General features: G+C 43.2%; 1 protein-coding gene across 4 annotated transcripts in view; it reads left to right on the forward strand.

Moving 5' to 3' along the window:
- The window catches only part of LOC140421200 (nuclear protein AMMECR1-like), a 157,655-nt gene that overhangs the window by 113,191 nt on the left and 26,466 nt on the right, over nucleotides 1–17,998 (forward strand). For 2 of the 4 annotated variants that reach the window (XM_072505724.1, XM_072505725.1), the window contains 3 exons: nucleotides 8,778–8,892; nucleotides 12,784–12,874; nucleotides 13,116–13,212. In XM_072505724.1, the coding sequence (XP_072361825.1) occupies nucleotides 8,778–8,892; nucleotides 12,784–12,874; nucleotides 13,116–13,212 (303 nt within the window). Of the gene's footprint in view, nucleotides 1–8,777; nucleotides 8,893–12,783; nucleotides 12,875–13,115; nucleotides 13,213–13,349; nucleotides 13,525–17,998 lie in introns of all 4 variants that reach the window. The other 2 variants (XR_011946691.1, XR_011946692.1) reach the window with 2 other exon arrangements.

Raw genomic sequence — 17,998 nt, forward strand, 5'->3', positions numbered from 1 at the left:
GATAGAGGTTTATAAGATGATCAGGGGAATAGATAGAGTAGACAGTCAGAGACTTTTTCCCCGGGTGGAACAAACCATTACAAGGGGACATAAATTTAAGGTGAAAGGTGGAAGATATAGGAGGGATATCGGAGGTAGGTTCTTTACCCAGAGAGTAGTGGGGGCATGGAATGCACTGCCTGTGGAAGTAGTTGAGTCGGAAACATTAGGGACCTTCAAGCAGCTATTGGATAGGTACATGGATTATGGTAAAATGATATAGTGTAGATTTATTTGTTCTTAAGGGCAGCACGGTAGCATTGTGGATAGCACAATTGCTTCACAGCTCCAGGGTCCCAGGTTCGATTCCGGCTTGGGTCACTGTCTGTGCGGAGTCTGCACGTCCTCCCCGTGTCTGCGTGGGTTTCCGCCGGGTGCTCCGGTTTCCTCCCACAGTCCAAAGATGTGCAGGTTCGGTGGATTGGCCATGATAAATTGCCCTTGGTGTCCAAAATTGCCCTTGGTGTTGGGTGGAGGTGTTGACCTTGGGTAGGGTGCTCTTTCCAAGAGCCGGTGCAGACTCGGGGGGCCGAATGGCCTCCTTCTGCACTGTAAATTCAATGATAATCTATGATTAATCTAGGACAAAGGTTCGGCACAACATCGTGGGCCGAAGGGCCTGTTCTGTGCTGTATTTTCTATGTTCTATGTCCCTGCACAACGGAGTTTCCCTTTGTTCATGAGCTATCCAAGATCGCGGCCATTGCCTTCCTCTCTTCAACCATCCTCTAGGTGCAACCTGTTGTAACCAGCATTCTATCCATACACCCTCCCCCCACGAGCCCCTCTTCCGTGCAGTCCCCCCTTCCCTTTCCCCGTTCTGCTATTGTATCCCCCCATTTCCTGTTTACCCCCCTGCTCGCCAGTGCGATGGCCCTTCTCTGGAAGCTGATGTTTTTGTGCACCCCCTCCCCCCCCCACATCCCAAGCACAATTGCCCCCTGCCCTCTTAGATTGTGTAAATTCACAGAGTATTTAATTGTCCTTCACTGTTTTTTCCTGAGTTTGTTCTTTCATACAAACTAATTTGCTTCCTCCAGCGTGTTGAAATAAAGATCTTTATTGTTGTACGTGACCCATATTCTTGCTGGGTACAACATGCCAATTTGCACCTTGCTTTTAAACCGTGCAGTTACCCCATTGAACTCAATCCGGTGATTGGCCAGGTCAGCTCCAATGTCCTGATACTTAACAATGGCGTACTTCTCTCCCACCTCGGAACTCGCTCCTTGTCCCGAAACTTGTGGAGTTTCACTATTATGTTGGTTCCCCCAAGTTGGGTTTTTGTCTGAGCAACCTGTGGGGCTCGGCGAAGCCTTCCTCTCCGACCAGTTTTCCGAACATCATCGGAACCTATTGCATTAGGTTCCTGCCCTCTGCACCCTCCAGTAGCCCATTGATTCAAAGGTTTAGTCGATAGGACCTGTTTTCCTGGTTGTCTCCCTTCTCCTTTAGCCCCTTCTGGGTCGTAACCAACCGCGCCACCTCGACTTCGAGCGATGCGATCCACTCGTCCTGGTCGGTGGCTAACTTCTCCAGGTCCCACACTGTCTCCTCTCCGCTCTGTCCATTGCCCCCTTTATGGGGGCCAGTGCAGACTTCATAGCCGACATGAGATCCTTTTATCGTCTGTTTCTGGAGCACCGCAGAAATAAACTCCAATAGTAGCTCCATCGACGTGTGGTCTGGCACTGGCGGTCCAGCTGGGTCTGCCGTGGTCAGGTCTGGCTCACCCCGGGTGTCTCCTTGTTCTCTGGTTGGGATCTTTCTTTCTCTGCTTTTGTTTTTTTTTGTCCTGGCTGCTGGTTTGATGTCATCTCAGTCTTTTGGGTGTTGAGTAGGGGGGTGAAGTTGGGAAACTTTGTCTTACTATTGATGGCTGTTTCACGGGTTAAAAAAGGTCTGGTGAGAAGTTCCTAGTGGAGAGCCACCTTTCGTGGGACCATTCAGCTCATGGCCGCCACCGGAAGTCCAATGACCATCTATCCTGTTTCTTGTTCATCAGCCAGCCCTCTATCCATGCTAATAAAAATAAACAGAATCATGCGGTGTTTTCTTGTGTGATAACATTTTACTTCGCACTATACTGAATGCCTTTTGGAAGTCCAAATATGCCATATCTATTAGCATCCTTCCATCTTCAAAGAACTCCAATAAATTTGTCAAACATACTTTCCTTTCACTAAATTATGTTGATTTTGCTAAATTGCACAATGTCCTGCTTAATAATGGATTCTGCCATCTCCCAATGACTGATAAATTGCAAGATTACAATTAACAAATTCATTATCTCTGCAGCTACTTCTCATAAGATCCTAGAATGCAGACTGTCCGGCCCAGGGGATTTGTCAGCATTTAGTCCATTAGTTTTCCTAATTTGTTTTCTCTAGAGATAGACAATTTTAAGTTCCTGCCTCCATTTTGCCCCTTTATTTCCCACTATTCTTGGGTTGCTTTTAGTGTCTTCTACTGTGGAAACAGGTGCAAAATACTTGTTAAAAGCAAAAGACTCTGCCACTTTATCGTCTTCCATTGGGGCCCAACGCTCACTTTAGCTACTCTTTTCCTTTAAATCATGCATACAGTTTTTACTAACTGTTTTTACATTTGTTTCTAGCTTTCTCTCATACTCTAATTCTCCCTTTTTTTCTTAGACTTGCATTAACACTGCAAGACTATTTGTGACGCTAATAAATATTATTATTATTATTAGTCACCCTTTGGTTACTAAAATTTGCCCTATTTTTTGGCTTACCACTAATCTATGCAGCATTGTAGGTCTCTTCAATTTCATAGCATCCTTAACTTCCTTAGTTCACCAAGGACGACGCATCCTTCTCAGGCTTTCTTTCTCAAAGGAGCATGTAGTTTTGGAATATCTCAAATGTCTGTCATTGCTTTTCACCTGTTTTCCCATTCCAATTTACCCAAATCTATCTTCATATCTTGAAATTGTTTTTTATTTGTTAAGTCTGTAGTTTCAGTCCTGCATTTCTCACCCAAAACTGTGAAATTCTAGTATGTTATGATCGCTCTTACCAAGATAATTCTTTACTCTGATATCATTAATTAATCCTGTCTTATTAAACATTATCAGATCTTAAAAAAAGCCTGACCCCGAGTTGGCTAAGACCGTATTATTCTAAGAAGCTGTCACACATACACTCCATGATTCCAGGCTAACATTGCCAATTTAATTTGTCCGTCCAATCTTTATGCAGATTAATTAAAATCTTCCATGATTATTGTAGTACTGTTCTTACAAGCTGCCATTATTTACTGAGTTCTACTCCTGAGCTACTATCTATAAATTACTCCCACCAGTGATGACTGCCTTTGTTATTTTATTAAATCCACTAAAAATGATCGTCCAAATCAAGATCATTTCTCACTGCTGTTCTGATCTAATCCTTTATCAACAACCAAAAGTTAAATGGCTATGCACCATTAATAGTAATAGAGGGACAATTTTGCAAAATTGTGCACCAGATACAACTCTTCATCTGCCAGAAACATGGTAAGAAATCCGCTACCAACTCAACCCGTTATCTATTAAAAACAAAAACATATTTATTGTTGATCTGTATTGCAAATCAAAGAAACCCCACACTGGGAATCCATACTGCTCCTTATGATTTTCTGTGTATCTTGTATGTTGCACATTGCATCATTACCTTTGTTTTAACCTATGGTGGTAGCTACGATATGTGTTTACAATGCATTACATTGTTTTCTTAATTCTACATGCTATTTTGATGGAATAGCAGTGTAGCAATTTCATTTGTTGATGGGATAAATATAGAACATTCTATAAAGTGACTTATCGATAAAGTCAACTGTATATTCTGTTCAGACTTCCCAATACAATTCACAAAGATTGTATGGGAAGTTTGAAAGAATTCTATGAAAGTAAATTAGGAGATATATATTAAATATTGATTATTGCAGGCAGAGTCTCAAAACTGGCAACTTCGAGACCGAGTCTGTATTGGATTTTGGATCTTGCTGCCTTTCAGGGAAGGGTGCCGAAGCATTTCACAGTACCTGGAGTGTAATTAGATAAAGATGGACAGCGATCAAGTCTAAATCTAAGGCAGCCACATTGAAGCTGGATGATGCTTTTGGTAAGGCCACAACTTAAACGTGTTCACTTCGGATCACAGGAGCACTAAAACATTCAAGATCAAAGTTGTGCAAAGAAAGTAACTTCACAAACTTTTCTGAGCTGAGTTGGTGGGAGTCGAGGGTCTCTCTGGCCACTACGAGAAGTGACAGGTGCATGAATAGATCACTACTGGGCAGCCTGCCATTGCAACAACTCTGCAATCAAGTCAGTAAGTTTTCTGCACTCATTTAATCGCTCCTACAATTCTTCAATGGGCTGCTTAAAAAAGAGAGTCTGGTTTTTGGGCATCGCTGATTTTCGTAAGGCTGGATTTGAGGTACTGTGTCTGGATTACTTATGGTTGAATACAGAATTTTACAAAGTGTCTAGTTAGATCTTTTAGGAACAATAGAGCATAACCTATGAAAGTTGTGTTTGTATAGAACATAGAACAATACAGCGCAGTACAGGCCCTTCGGCCCATGATGTTGCACCGAAACAAAAGCCATCTAACCTACACTATGCCATTATCATCCATATGTTTATCCAATAAACTTTTAAATGCCCTCAATGTTGGCGAGTTCACTACTGTAGCAGGTAGGGCATTCCACGGCCTCACTACTCTTTGCGTAAAGAAACTACCTCTGACCTCTGTCCTATATCTATTACCCCTCAGTTTAAAGTTATGTCCCCTCGTGCCAGCCATATCCATCCGCGGGAGAAGGTTCTCACTGTCCACCCTATCCAACCCCCTGATCATTTTGTATGCCTCTATTAAGTCTCCTCTTAACCTTCTTCTCTCCAACGAAAACAACCTCAAGTCCATCAGCCTTTCCTCATAAGATTTTCCCTCCATACCAGGCAACATCCTGGTAAATCTCCTCTGCACCCGCTCCAAAGCCTCCACGTCCTTCCTATAATGCGGTGACCAGAACTGTACGCAATACTCCAAATGCGGCCGTACCAGAGTTCTGTACAGCTGCAACATGACCTCCCGACTCCGGAACTCAATCCCTCTACCAATAAAGGCCAACACTCCATAGGCCTTCTTCACAACCCTATCAACCTGGGTGGCAACTTTCAGGGATCTATGTACATGGACAAATATAATGTTGTATCTTGCCACTGTAGCCCAGTCATCTATTCTAAAATATGGGATAATTCACAACGCTTGATGAATCTAGTGTGCATTGCATTTCCCGTATTAATCTATTAAGCTATTAATACTACAATAATTGTCAGCCAATATTCAGAGTCTGTTGAATGTTGGTTCATCCCTGTTCGTTGGGCCCCGGCCTGGTGCTCCTTGTGTCTTTAGATGCCAAGAAGGCATTTGATAGGGTGCAGTGGAGGTATCTTTTTGAAGTCCTGAAAAGATTCTGTCTCAGGCCAAAATTGATTTTGTGGGTACGGTTATTGTATAAGAACTCCTCGGCTAGTGTTAATATCAACTCCTTGAGCTTGAGGTACTTACAATTGAATAGGGGGACAAGATGGGTTTCTGATGTCATTTCCCGCTCAAACACCCCCCCCCCCCCCCCCCTCCCCAAATCTATGTGCATTGCCGATTGAACCCATAGATTGCTTTGAGGGCTTCAGGTGAGGTGAGGGGTAGAACATGGGGTGTCCCTATAAGCTGATGATTCACAGCTTTGTTAAGGACTCTGAGATACTGAGGAGCTTTGGTTCCTTTTCGGGATACAAGGTGAATTTACTAAAGAGTGAGTATGTTCCGGTTAATCCCCCGGGGAGGGGAGCGAACTTGGGACGTGCTGCCTTTTCGCCTGGCCAGCTCTTGTTTCAGGTTTCTAGTTCTCTGGGTGGTCCATGATTGGGCCCAGCTCCATAAATTGAACTATGCAAGTTTGGTGAGTACGGTTAAGGCTGATTTTCATAAGTGGAATAACCTTCCCCTCTCCTTGGCGGGTAGAGTCCAGTCTAATAAAATGAATATTCCCCCAAGGTTTTTGTTTCTTTTTCAATGTCTTCCTGTTTTCCTCCTAATATTTTTTTTTTTGCGAGTGTTAATAGGTTGATCTCATCCTTTTATATGGGCGGGCAAGACCCCAAGGTTCTGCAGTTTTTCAAAGGGACAGACAGCCGGGAGGCCTAGCATTGCCAAATTTGCTATTTTAAATTATTGGGCAGCCAATGCTGAGAAGTGCTGGGGTGGTGTAATGACCCGGGTTCCAAATGGGGATAGATAGCAGCGAGGTAGTGCCCTTCCATTTTCTCCGGCAAGGTACACCTTGAACCTGTTGGCCGTGTCCACTTTAGGATATGGAAATAATTCGGGTAGTACTTTAAGCTTGGATCCATTTTGAGTATGGCCCTTATTTGTCCCAATCATCAATTTAAGCCATGGAGACTGGGCGCCACGTATGGGGTGTGGGGGGGGAAAAGGGGTTTGAGAGATTCGAGGATTTGTTTGTGGAGGGACGGTTGTCCAACTTGGAGGATTTGTCGACGAAGTTTGGGCTCTCGTGGCCGAACTTGTTCAGGTACTTCCAGATAAGGAATTTTGTGTGAGGGGCCTTCCCGGCATTTCCCGTGGCACCGTTGACGTCTATGATGGAGAGGATCGTTTCATTGGCAGGTTGGAGGAGGGTAGCATGTCCGGCATTTACGGGCGGATTCTGTAGGAGAATTCTGATCGGGGGATGAGATGAAGGTGAAGTGAGGGGGAGTTGGGGCCTATAGTGGATGAGGCGGAGTGAGGCCCTTGGTAGGGTGAACTCCATGCGTGGCTTGGTATGATCCGGCTTAATGTGGTGCACAGGGCACACTTGATCAAAGCTAAGATGAGTGGTTTCTCTCTGGAGGTAGAGGACAGTTGCAAACGGTGTTCTGAGGAGCCGGCCAACCCCACACACTCACATGGGCGGCACGGTAGCACAGTGTTAGCACTATTGCTTCACAGCGCCAGGGTCCCGGGTTCGATTCCTGCTTGGGTTACTATCTGTGTAGAGTCTGCACGTTCTCCCCGTGTCTGTGTGGGTTTCCTCCGGGTACTCCGGTTTCCTCAAGTCTCGAGAGATGTGCTGTTCGATAGTTTGGACCTTCTGAATTCTCCCTCTCATTCTGTGTACCCGAACAGGTGCTGGAATGTGGCGACCAGGGGCTTTTCACAATAACTTCATTACATTGTTAATGTAAGCCAACTTGTGACAATAATAAAGATTATTATTATTATTGTTATTTTGGTCTTGCCCCAAACTGGTAAGCTTTTGGGTCTCCTTTAGCACCATGTCAGTGATTCTAAATGTTGATTTGTAACCTTGTCCTCTGGTGGCCATTTTTGAGTGTCAGACTCAGCCAGGGCTGTAGATTGGCATGAAGGCAGATGTCCTTGTCTTCGCCTCATTGATTGCCTGGAGGTGAGTTCTGCTGAGATGGAGGTTGCCTACTCCGTCCGGTGCCTAGGTACAATTGGGTGACCACATGGAATTGTTGTCCTTGGAGAAAGTCAAGTACACCATTAGGGGGTCAGGTGATGGGTTATACCGAAGGTGGCAACCATTCATTACTGATTTTGAGGAATTAGTCATTGTCAGTTGCTGAGGTTGGCGGGGGAGTGGTTTAGGAGGTAGTAGGGGTGTTTGGGAGTTTCTTTTTTGTTTCTTTCTTTTTGTGGATGCGGTGTGTATGGTTTGTTGGGTTTTTGTTATGCTGGTTTTGTGTAATATCTGCTAATATCTGGGTAATGTGGGTTCGGTTATAAAATTTACTGTAAAATAGACTCTTTAATAAAGATACATTTAAAAAAAACACTAAGGACTGGATTTTGTGGTAGCAATACGTCAGTTGCCATCATTGGTCCTCTGAAACTGACATCAACTTCTGGAGTTTGCACATGTGCAGTTGAATGCCCAAATCCCCAAATTGCTGTGCTTCTCCATAACATAAGATGTCCCTGCAGACTGCAATCGAATAAAAATCTCTGAACTGATTAGAACCTGCTCTTTCACACTGTCCGCCTTGCTGTCAAAACACTTGGAAAAGGTTGCACCTTATTGAATGAAGTGAAACTGGATTTTTAAAGGGATGTCAAATTAATTATGCCTGAGAAACCTCTGGCTCTGAAAAATGTATTTCTGGAATGTCAATTTTCTCCATTATGATAAATACCACCTGTTTTAAATGTTTGTCTGATATTTTGGCTTCTGCCTTATCCCATATGCATGTCCCAATCATTCATTTCCCTAAAATGTAATTCCAAAGTCCAAAGATGCGCAGGGTTGGCTACTTAGCGTCAAAAGGTTGTGTGGGTTACAGTGTTAGGACAGTAGATTAGGCCTAGGTCTGGTTGTCTTTTGAAGGATTGGTGCAGATTCGATGGGCCAAATGGCCTTGTGCACTGTGGGGATTCTATGATAATTGGTAAATTTTACTTTCTGACTCACTATCCACACTTCAATGTGATTAGCTGCCTACCTGTTTGATGGCATCACTGTTGCTCACCATCTGGAGATCACTTGACTTTAGAACAAATTTGTCAGAAAAGAGGCAGAGATCAAGTGGATTTCTTTCAGTTCATTTCCAATGCCAACTGCAAAATCCAGGTCCATAAATCCATGATTTTGTAATGGTCTGAATTTCCATTTCATGATGGATCTTTTTCTGTCTCTTGTAGTGCCCTTAAAGACAGTCGCTTTCCTCCAATGACAAGGGAAGAATTACCACGGCTTTTCTGCTCAGTGTCCCTTCTTACCAACTTTGAAGATGTTGGGGATTATTTAGATTGGGAGGTAAGTAATTTTTACCGAATCTCTATATCCTAGGAAGACTAATTCCCTAAATTGATACTAATGTAGTTCAAAATAAGTTCAAATTGCATTCTCCCGAGGTTGTGGCAGCAATTTTCAAAAAGTAATTAGTTTGTTTAACTTTACAATGCAAATTTTGGGGTGGTTTTTAAATAATTTGAAGCCACTGTAGCCCACCTGGGCAGGGAGTTAAAGAGGGATGGGCATATACTGGATGCATACTTGACATGCCCCATGACCTTCCCCTTTTTGCATCCATATTATGCAGCATTTCATTGAGTATCTTAGTGCTTTTTGGCTGGTCAGCATTTATTGCATATTGCTGAGTGCAGGAGGTTTTGTACAACGTTGTCTTAAGTGACTTGATCTCAAATGGCCCCTGTTGCTATCTCCACTTCCCATGGAACTTTAAAAAAAAAGTTACAACAAAGGTTGAAAAGGGTACACCTATGGAAAAGGAGTAAGTCAAACAATCCCTCTGGCCTATTCCACTATTCTGTTCTGTTGGATCATAGCTGAAATGTTCTTCGATGCCATTAAGTTGTCTTACTCCATTTCCCAAATTTCAGTTGACATGGCCTATTGGAGGAGATTCCACTTCCAATACCTTTTGTGGGGGAGGTGTGCCTCTTGATTTCACGATAAACTGACTTGGCTCTAATTTCAAGGTTGTCATATCCTGTGATTCTTGAAGGAGTAATGATTCACCATCCTTGTGTACAACAACAGCTTGTGTTCGTAATGTAAATTAAGCATCCTATCTTCAGAGGAACATAGGAATATAAATAGAGTAATAATTGATGACGGAAATATTAGGAAGAGTGACTCAAAGACTTGAAGTTTTCAAAGAGAAATAGGGCTAGAGGAAGTTGCAGAGATATTGGGTAGGACTTGCATACAAGTTTTTTGAATTAAATGCATTGTGGGTCAGGGATTCAGTGTAGTTCAATGAAGATGGGAGGTGATTCATGAGAGATTTGGTGCAAGATAGAATCCATGCTGTAAAGGTTTGGGAGAGTTTATGAAAATTATAAGATGTGAAAGTCAAGAAGTTAGAACAGTAGATTTTGGAGTTATAAAATGCATGCATAAAGAATTATTGTTGTGGGACAGTTGAGATAAAGCCAAAGTATAGTTTCTGGTGGGTGCAAGTGGCTTTAAAGCTCAGATCAGGGTTTCATAGAGCAGCAAGACTGCAAACAGGGTGAGGATCAGTGAAAATGAGCAGGAGGTTTGACCAGGGCCAAAATCAATTACTTCACTTCCGGATGTCAAGCTGTATGAATTTGTGACTCATCCCAGGCTTTGGTGTACATCAAGCAACCTGCCAGTACAAAGACAACTGGATATCATTTGTGTACATTGCAAAATTTCACCTCTTGTCTCCACGTGCTGCCCTTAGCCCAATTACAGATATGCAATAAATGCTGGCCTTGCTAATGATGCTCAAATCTCGTGAAATAATTTTTTTTTAAGTGCCCAAAGATAGCAAGTGGATAAAGAAGGGCTAACCGTTAAATCCTTGAGGAATGATGAAGTTGACTGAGTGGGGAAAGAGATGTGTAGACAGCACCCCAGATAGGTATGAATTGAACCATGCAGGGTCAGCCATACTGGACTACAGGAGGATAGAATGACAGCTGAGAGATATACATTTTGATTTAGAACTGTGAGCTGATACCTTTCTTTGAGTGTGCAGAATGAGGAATACCTGATGGAAAAATACTGAAGGAGCTTCTGTAGCAGACTCCCAGGGTTGCAAAAGTGCTTGTGCAAGTAGGAAAAGTCATGAAGGGAAATTATATTTAGGTTTTATGAAGACGGTGCATAGTACAAAAGCAATCACTCCAGCTCATTGTAGATGTGAAATTTGTCCAAGGACTGATCATCCTCCATTATCATTTGCTGCTCATTGTCTTAACTTCAAAACTCTGATCTTCAGATCCATTTGCTTCACTGCATTTTACTTCTATTATCTTCTCCAATCCTCCAACTCAACATAGTCTTTGCTCATCTAACTATGGTTGACTGTACTTCTGCTCCATCTCTCAATCACATTACATCATTGGTGTATTATTGCCCAAGCCTTTGGGAATTCTGCTCCAGCGCTTCGGGTATCTCCCATGCAACACCGTTTGTCCTGCTACCTCTTGTGCCTCAAAATGTATTTGTTTGACCACATTTTCTGTCTCATCCCATAATTTATCCCCCTATTTCTTGCTCGGTTCCCATTGCCATTCCCTTTAAAGTGCTCTGTAAGATTGTTTTTACTGTGCTATATAAATGCAAGTTTTTTTACCATGCTGATGTAATTGAACTTTGCTGTTTAGTTTTAAGGCAAGAAATCGACTTTTGTCCATTCTCAAAGGCAAATGAGTACATCTTTAATTCTCCTACGTTGTGCAACATCAATAAAATAGAAAAATAAAATGACCTCTGAATGCTATTAGAAAAGATGCCTAGAGTGAGTAAAAGTTTATGATATCATTTTGGGGTTCAGAGTGTTTAAAGCATTGAGAATGAAGCTTAGTTTAATATGTAGTCCCAGTGAATTTACTGACTTATAACTATCTGGCATCATTCCTCTAACTGGTATGATTATCTATTATCATAACTGTTGGTTATAAGATATTCCCATATATTTTAAAGCACATTTAAAATGTGTACACCAGCTATTTTGGCAATATTATACTTGATATAGTATCCAGACAAAGTCTGAAGCTGCATTGGTGCTTGTATAACCTTTTGGATCAATTTAATGCTATATCCTACAAATTAATTAGGATTGAATTTCCATTATCTTATAGAGGCATAGCGTACAAAAGCAAGGAAGTTCATGTTAAAGTTGCACAAAACACTGGTTCAGCCTGGAATATTTTGCCCAGCTCGATGTCACATTTTAGGAAGGATGTTAAAGATATTGGAGAGAGTGAAGAAAAGATTCATGAGAACTGTTCTAGGGATGAGGAACTTCAGTTACGTAGATAGTTTGGGGTGATTTCCTTGTTGAAGAGAAGGTGGAGAAAGATTTGGTTGAGGAATTCAAAATCATGAGGGGTCTTGACAGAGTAGATAGGAAGAAACTGTTTACATTGATGAAAGGAATGTGAACCAAAGATAATTGGCAAAATAAAAGCAGTGGAGACATGGGGGGAAAAAAAACTACATTTTTCACCGTGGCGTTAGGATCTCGAATGCACTGCTTCAGAGTATAGTGGAGCCAGGTTCAATCGAGGCATTCAAGAGGAAATTGGATTAGTATTTGAAACTTAAGAATCTGCAGGGGCAGAGGGAGAAGATTGGTATAGCACTAGATGAATTGCTCCTTCAGAGAGCCAGCACAGATGAGATGGGCTGAATGGACAATCTCTGTGCTGTAACCAACCTCTGCTGTAACCATTCTGTGATCTATTTTGAACAAACATCAGTAGTGGATATCATTTTCCAGTTGCTCAGTGAAACTTGAGGCTCCTTATTGCATCTTCATTCAATCTCTTTGGTTTCTGCTCAAGGATTTAGTAAAAGTATTGTTGCTTATTTCAATTTACCAGTGGTATTCCTCCGCACAAAAGTGTCAGCCCTACCTCAGCTGTGCTTTCTATTTTAATTCTATTCCCCCGCTCTTTCTTTGGTATTTTTCTTCAAATCATTATTGAATTTCCTCCATCAGGATTTGACTTGCCTTTATAATTCATTCTAGTGTTGTGTTGCTCATTGGTGCTACGTTGGAAGTATAATTTGTATTGAGAAAAAACATATAATCTCAAGAAAAATAACAATACCCTGGGGAAGGTCAAGTCTAAATAAAGTACTAAAACCTCATAGTTTAATTTTTACATATCTCATTCTAATGAAGCTGCCAATTTCTTCCAGGTGGGTGTACATGGCATTAGAATAGAATTCATCAATGAAAAAGGATCAAAACGCACCGCCACATACCTGCCGGAGGTTGCGAAGGAGCAAGGTCAATGTTGTGCTTTATGTACAGTATAACAGAAATTTCCCTTTTTCCCAATTTTAAAGTAACATTTTTAGTAGCTTTCTTTCTGCATTTAACCAATCTGCTGTACTCCATATGCTTATTTTAAAAATAGTGATTGGATTGCAACCTGTGACCTGATGCTCCTATTCCTGTTCAATTTGTATCTATGGAAGGTAACTTTCCCCCTTGGTTTAAGATCTGGCCTTTCTTGTACTTTCAACAGGTTGGGACCACATTCAAACCATAGATTCCTTGTTACGAAAGGGAGGCTACAAACCTCCCATCACTAATGATTTCAGGAAAACCATTAAACTGACCAGGTAAGTATACTCTTTAACTGTATCTGCTGTAAGGTATTAAAAATGAAATTGTTAGGTTCCTAAATGCAGAACAATTTTTATATGCTGTAGCCATATTTTCCAAAAGCTGTTGAATTGTTTTACTGCTTTTACATTAGGCTTGCCTACTTGGATCCTGAATTAAACAATTCCAATACTGATTACAGGAGGACCATTGCAGTGATTGTTGGACAGGAAGAACTCCTAGAAAATCAGTAGTTTAAGATCAACGTGAATCATTTTTACGATTTCTGTAGAGAAATGCGAGATTAAATGAACTTTTGGTACTTCTAGGTTAGTGATATTTATTCAGGTATTCGTGTGATGCTGAAGTGTAATATTTCAATTTCTGTAGCTGAAATTTTAGGACTATCCCAAATATTCAATCTTGAAACTTGTCAGCTGCCTTATTTCTTGGGTCAGCATACTTTGGGCTCAATTAAAAGCATGGAAATTGCAGCTGTACCGTCTACCATTAAACTGTTAGTAGGTAGGGTGACATTTATCTTTCCTGTATAAAGCCTGTACGGTGATTAATGGAGTTGCCATATCTTCACTCGTACAAAACTAGACTTTTTATTTATTCAGGGGATGTGGCATCATCAGCTAGGCTAGCATTTATTGCACATCTCTAGTTGCCCTCTAAGGTGGTGAGTTGCCTTCTTGAGCCACCTTAGCCCTTGTGGTGTTGGTGCACCCACAGTGCTGTTGGGGTGGAAGTTCCAGGATTTTGACCCAGTGACACTGAAGGAACGGTGATATATTTCCAAGTCAGGTTGGCGAGTGACATGGAGCTGGTGTTCCCACACATCTGCTGCCCTTGTTCTTTGAGGTGGTTGTGGGCATGGAAGGTGCTGTCTCGAGAAGCTTGGCGAGTTCCTGCAGTGCTCCTACTGTGCATGATGGTGCGAGTGAATGCTTGTGGATGGGATGCCAATCAAGCGGGTTCCTTTTTCCTAAACCAGTGTCAAGCTTCTTGATTGTTGTTGGAGCTGCAGCCATCCAGGCAAGTGGAGGGTATTCTATCATGCTCCTGACTTCTGGATGGTGGACAGGCTTTGTGGGGTTAGGAGGTGAGTTACTAGCCGCAGAATTCCTAACCTTTGATCTGCTCTGATAACCATAGTATTTGCATGTCTAATGCAGTTCCGTTTTTAGTCAATGGATATTGATAGTGGGAGATTCAGCAATGATAATGCCATTGAATGTCATGGGGGCAATGGTTAGGTTCTCTCTTGTTCTAGATGATCATTGCCCGACACTGTTGTGGAATTTACTTGCCACTTGTCAGCCCAAGCCTGGATATTGTCCAGTGCATTTGGACATGCACTGCTTCAAAAACTGAGGAGTCACAAATAGTGCTGAACATTGTGCAATCATCAGTGATCATCCCCACTTCTGTCCTTGTGATGGAGGGAAGGTGATTGAAGAAGCAACTGAAGATGGGCACTACCTGAGGAACTCCTGCAGTGATGTCTGGAGCTGAGGTGACTGACCTCCAAAAACCACAACCATCTCTCTTATGTGCCAGGTATGACTCCAATCTGTGGCACATTTTCCCCCTGATTCCCATTGACTCCTGTTTTGCTAGGGCTTATTGCCACACCTGATCAAATGCTGCCTTGATAAGGGAAGCTCCTCTCCCCTCTGCAGTTCTGCTGTTTTTGGCCATGTTTGAACCAAAGCTCTCATGAGGCCAGTTGAGTGGCCCTGGTGGAAACTAAACTGGCTGTCAGTGAGCAGGTTATTGTTGAACAAGTGCTGTCTTGTAGCATTGTTGATGACCCCTTCCATCACTTTACTGATGATAAAGAGTAGAGTGATGGGGTGGTAATTGGCCTGGTTTGATTTGTCCTGCGTTTTGTGTGCGCAACATGCCTGGGAAATTTTCCACATGGCCAGATAGACGCTATCATTGTAGCTGTACTGGTTATTCATGAAGGCCCACGTTCGTAACCTTGCTGCTCGCCTGAAGTGTGGTGATCCTGTGGTTAAATCACCACCAGTCAGCTCTCCCTCTCAAAGGGGAAAGCAGCCTATGGCCATCTGGAAGTATGGTGACATTACCTTTACTGGTACAACTTAGCTAGAGATACAGCAAGCTCTGGAGCACAGGCCTTCAGCTCTATTGTTGGGACATTGTCAGGACCCATAGCCTTTGCAGCATCCATTGCTTTCAGACATTCCTTGATATCACGAGGAGTGAATCGAATTGGCTGAAGACTGGCATCTGTGATGCTGGGGACAACCTGGCTGAAGATTGTTGTGAATGCCTTGGTTCTGTTGGAGAGAGCTTCTCCGGAGACTCCATGGCAGGACAAAGCAGTGCTGGTGTCAGCTCCAGGGCCTCTGGTGAACAACCCATTAAGAAAAAGCTGAAATCTGAAACAAAGCAGTAAAGATTTCTTGAGATCTGGCTTTATTAATTGTGGCAATGCAAATCAGGATGCAAATCCCATGTGCTTTACGTGCAAGGAGGTACTGGTCAATGAAAGCTTAAACCCTCAACTTCGAAAGCATTTGAAGACTAAGCATGGCGAGTTAATTTTTTTCAAAGGATGCAGCGAGAAGTTATGTCATCAGCTGAAGCCCTTAGTAGAAATGTAACATTGAATGACAAAGCAAGTGAAATTGTGAGGATCAAGCAGGCTCACCTGTCACATTAAAAGTAAGCAAAAATGTCAGTCATGAAGTTCAGGCAGCGTGGGTCGCAACAGTTGGTTAGCCAGTGTGGGTCCCGAAGGATGGCCGGTTGGTAAAAATGGGTCCCGGGCAATAACGTTTGAAAACCACAGCACTACAGGCAGAGTAGTGACCATATTCAATCAGCTCTAGCTTTAAAAATTCATAACTTGTTGTATGCAACCTTTGCACACGGTAAAATGTCCAAACATTGTGCCTTTATTTATTGGGGCATTCCCCACGGCAACATCTCAACCAATCTGGGTTGACTTGCCAACCAATCAGCACCCTTATCCCATTCAATACAAATTGTTCCCTTTTGAAATTTGGTATTCTGGGTCTGCCCTGATGAGTGGAAGTCAAAACTTGTTTTTTGTTTTCAGCAATACTTCCAAATTTCGCATTCCTTGTCAATCTTGGCTTTCGGGTGGAGGGGCAAAAAAGAGGAGAAAGTCTGAGCGGGATTTTCCGAGCCAAAAGCGCGCTCGGTGCGGGGGCAGAGAATGGGCCCGAGATCGGGTCCGACGTCGCTCCCAAACGAAGAATCGCTGCCAATCGAGCGCGTGCGGTCGACGCGGCGCCGGTCGGGGGCCATTGAAAGAGGTCGCTGCAGCGATTCGCTGAGTGCAGCTGGCCGAATTCCTGACAGTGTGGTTCTCTCATGGTTCCATCCGGTGGGAACTTGGCCTGGTTTGGGGGGGGGGGGGCTTCCAGGATAGCCAGGCTACCAATCGGGGGGCCTCCGATCTGCTGGCACGCACGATCTTGGAGGGGGGGGGGGGGGGGCTTAATCTTATCATCTTGGTGCCGGTCCGTGTTGTGGGTCGGCCATGTCTCGCAGGGCGGCCGAAGCAGGCTGCCACCGTGCGCATGCGCGGACCCTGACCGGAAGTGCAGGGCCCCGTATCGGCAGCCGGAGCTGTGAAGAGCACTCCAGGGCCCTGCTAACTCTCTGCAAAACCGAGAATCACCTGGACTTTCTCCAGGTAAGTCCAGAGTGATTTGCGTGTGTTTTTTCACGGGCGTGGGGACATAGCCCCATTATTGGAGAATCCCGCCCTATATTTTTAGGTTTTCTGGAACAGAATTGACCTGACCACTAACAGTGGACCTCTCTCGCACCCAGTCTTTTGCTTGACCTAAAATACAAGATTGTTTTACCTGAGCCTGATTTCCCACAGCATTGCTATGCTATTCATAATTACTAATCCGCCTATCCTAATGTTTCTGTAATAATTTTTATTGTCACAAGTAGGCTTACATTAACACTGCAAATGAAGTTGCTGTGAAAAGCCCCTAGTCACCACATTCCGGCACCTGTTTGGGTACACGGAGAATTCAGAATTGTCAGCTGGTACAGAAATTGAACCCGCGCTGCTGGCCTTGTTCTGCATTATAAACCAGCTGTCTAGCCCACTGAGCTAAACGACCAATCCTTAAGTTCCAACATTAGTGGTCTTTCTCCTTATCCATGTCTTTGTCACCTCCAGCCCTGAATACTCCAATGTGTTCTCATTCTTCACTCTTCATAAGCTTCTGCTTATCTAAATCTCTTCTGCGTGCATCCTATTCTGCACATAGATACATAGGTACAAAGAAGATAGGAGGAGGCCTTTTGGCCCTTCGAGCCTGATCTGCCATTCATCACGATCATTGCTGATCATCCAACTCAAAGCCTAATCCTGCTTTCTCCCCATAGCCTTTGATCCCATTCTCCCCAAGTGCTATATCCAGCCGCCTCTTGAATATATTAAAAGTTTTAGCATCAACTACTTCCTGTGGTAATGAATTCCACAGGCTCACCACCGTGTGAAGAAATGTCTCCTTATCTCTGTCCGAAATGGTTTACCCTGAATCCTCAGGCTGTGACCCCCTGGTTCTGGACACGTCCATCATTGGTAACATCTTCCCTGTCTAGCCCTGTTAGAATTTTATAAGTCTCTGAGATCGCCCCCCCCCCCCCCCATTCTTCTGAACTCCAGCGAGAACAATCCCAACTGAGTCAACGTCTCTTCGTATGACAGTCCCGCCATCCTTGGACCTAATACCAACCTCCTGTTCTTGCTGTGGTTTGGTTCAGAACCCC

Source organism: Scyliorhinus torazame, chromosome 5 (genome assembly GCF_047496885.1).
Source record: "Scyliorhinus torazame isolate Kashiwa2021f chromosome 5, sScyTor2.1, whole genome shotgun sequence".
Classification (NCBI taxonomy): Eukaryota; Metazoa; Chordata; class Chondrichthyes; order Carcharhiniformes; family Scyliorhinidae; genus Scyliorhinus; species Scyliorhinus torazame.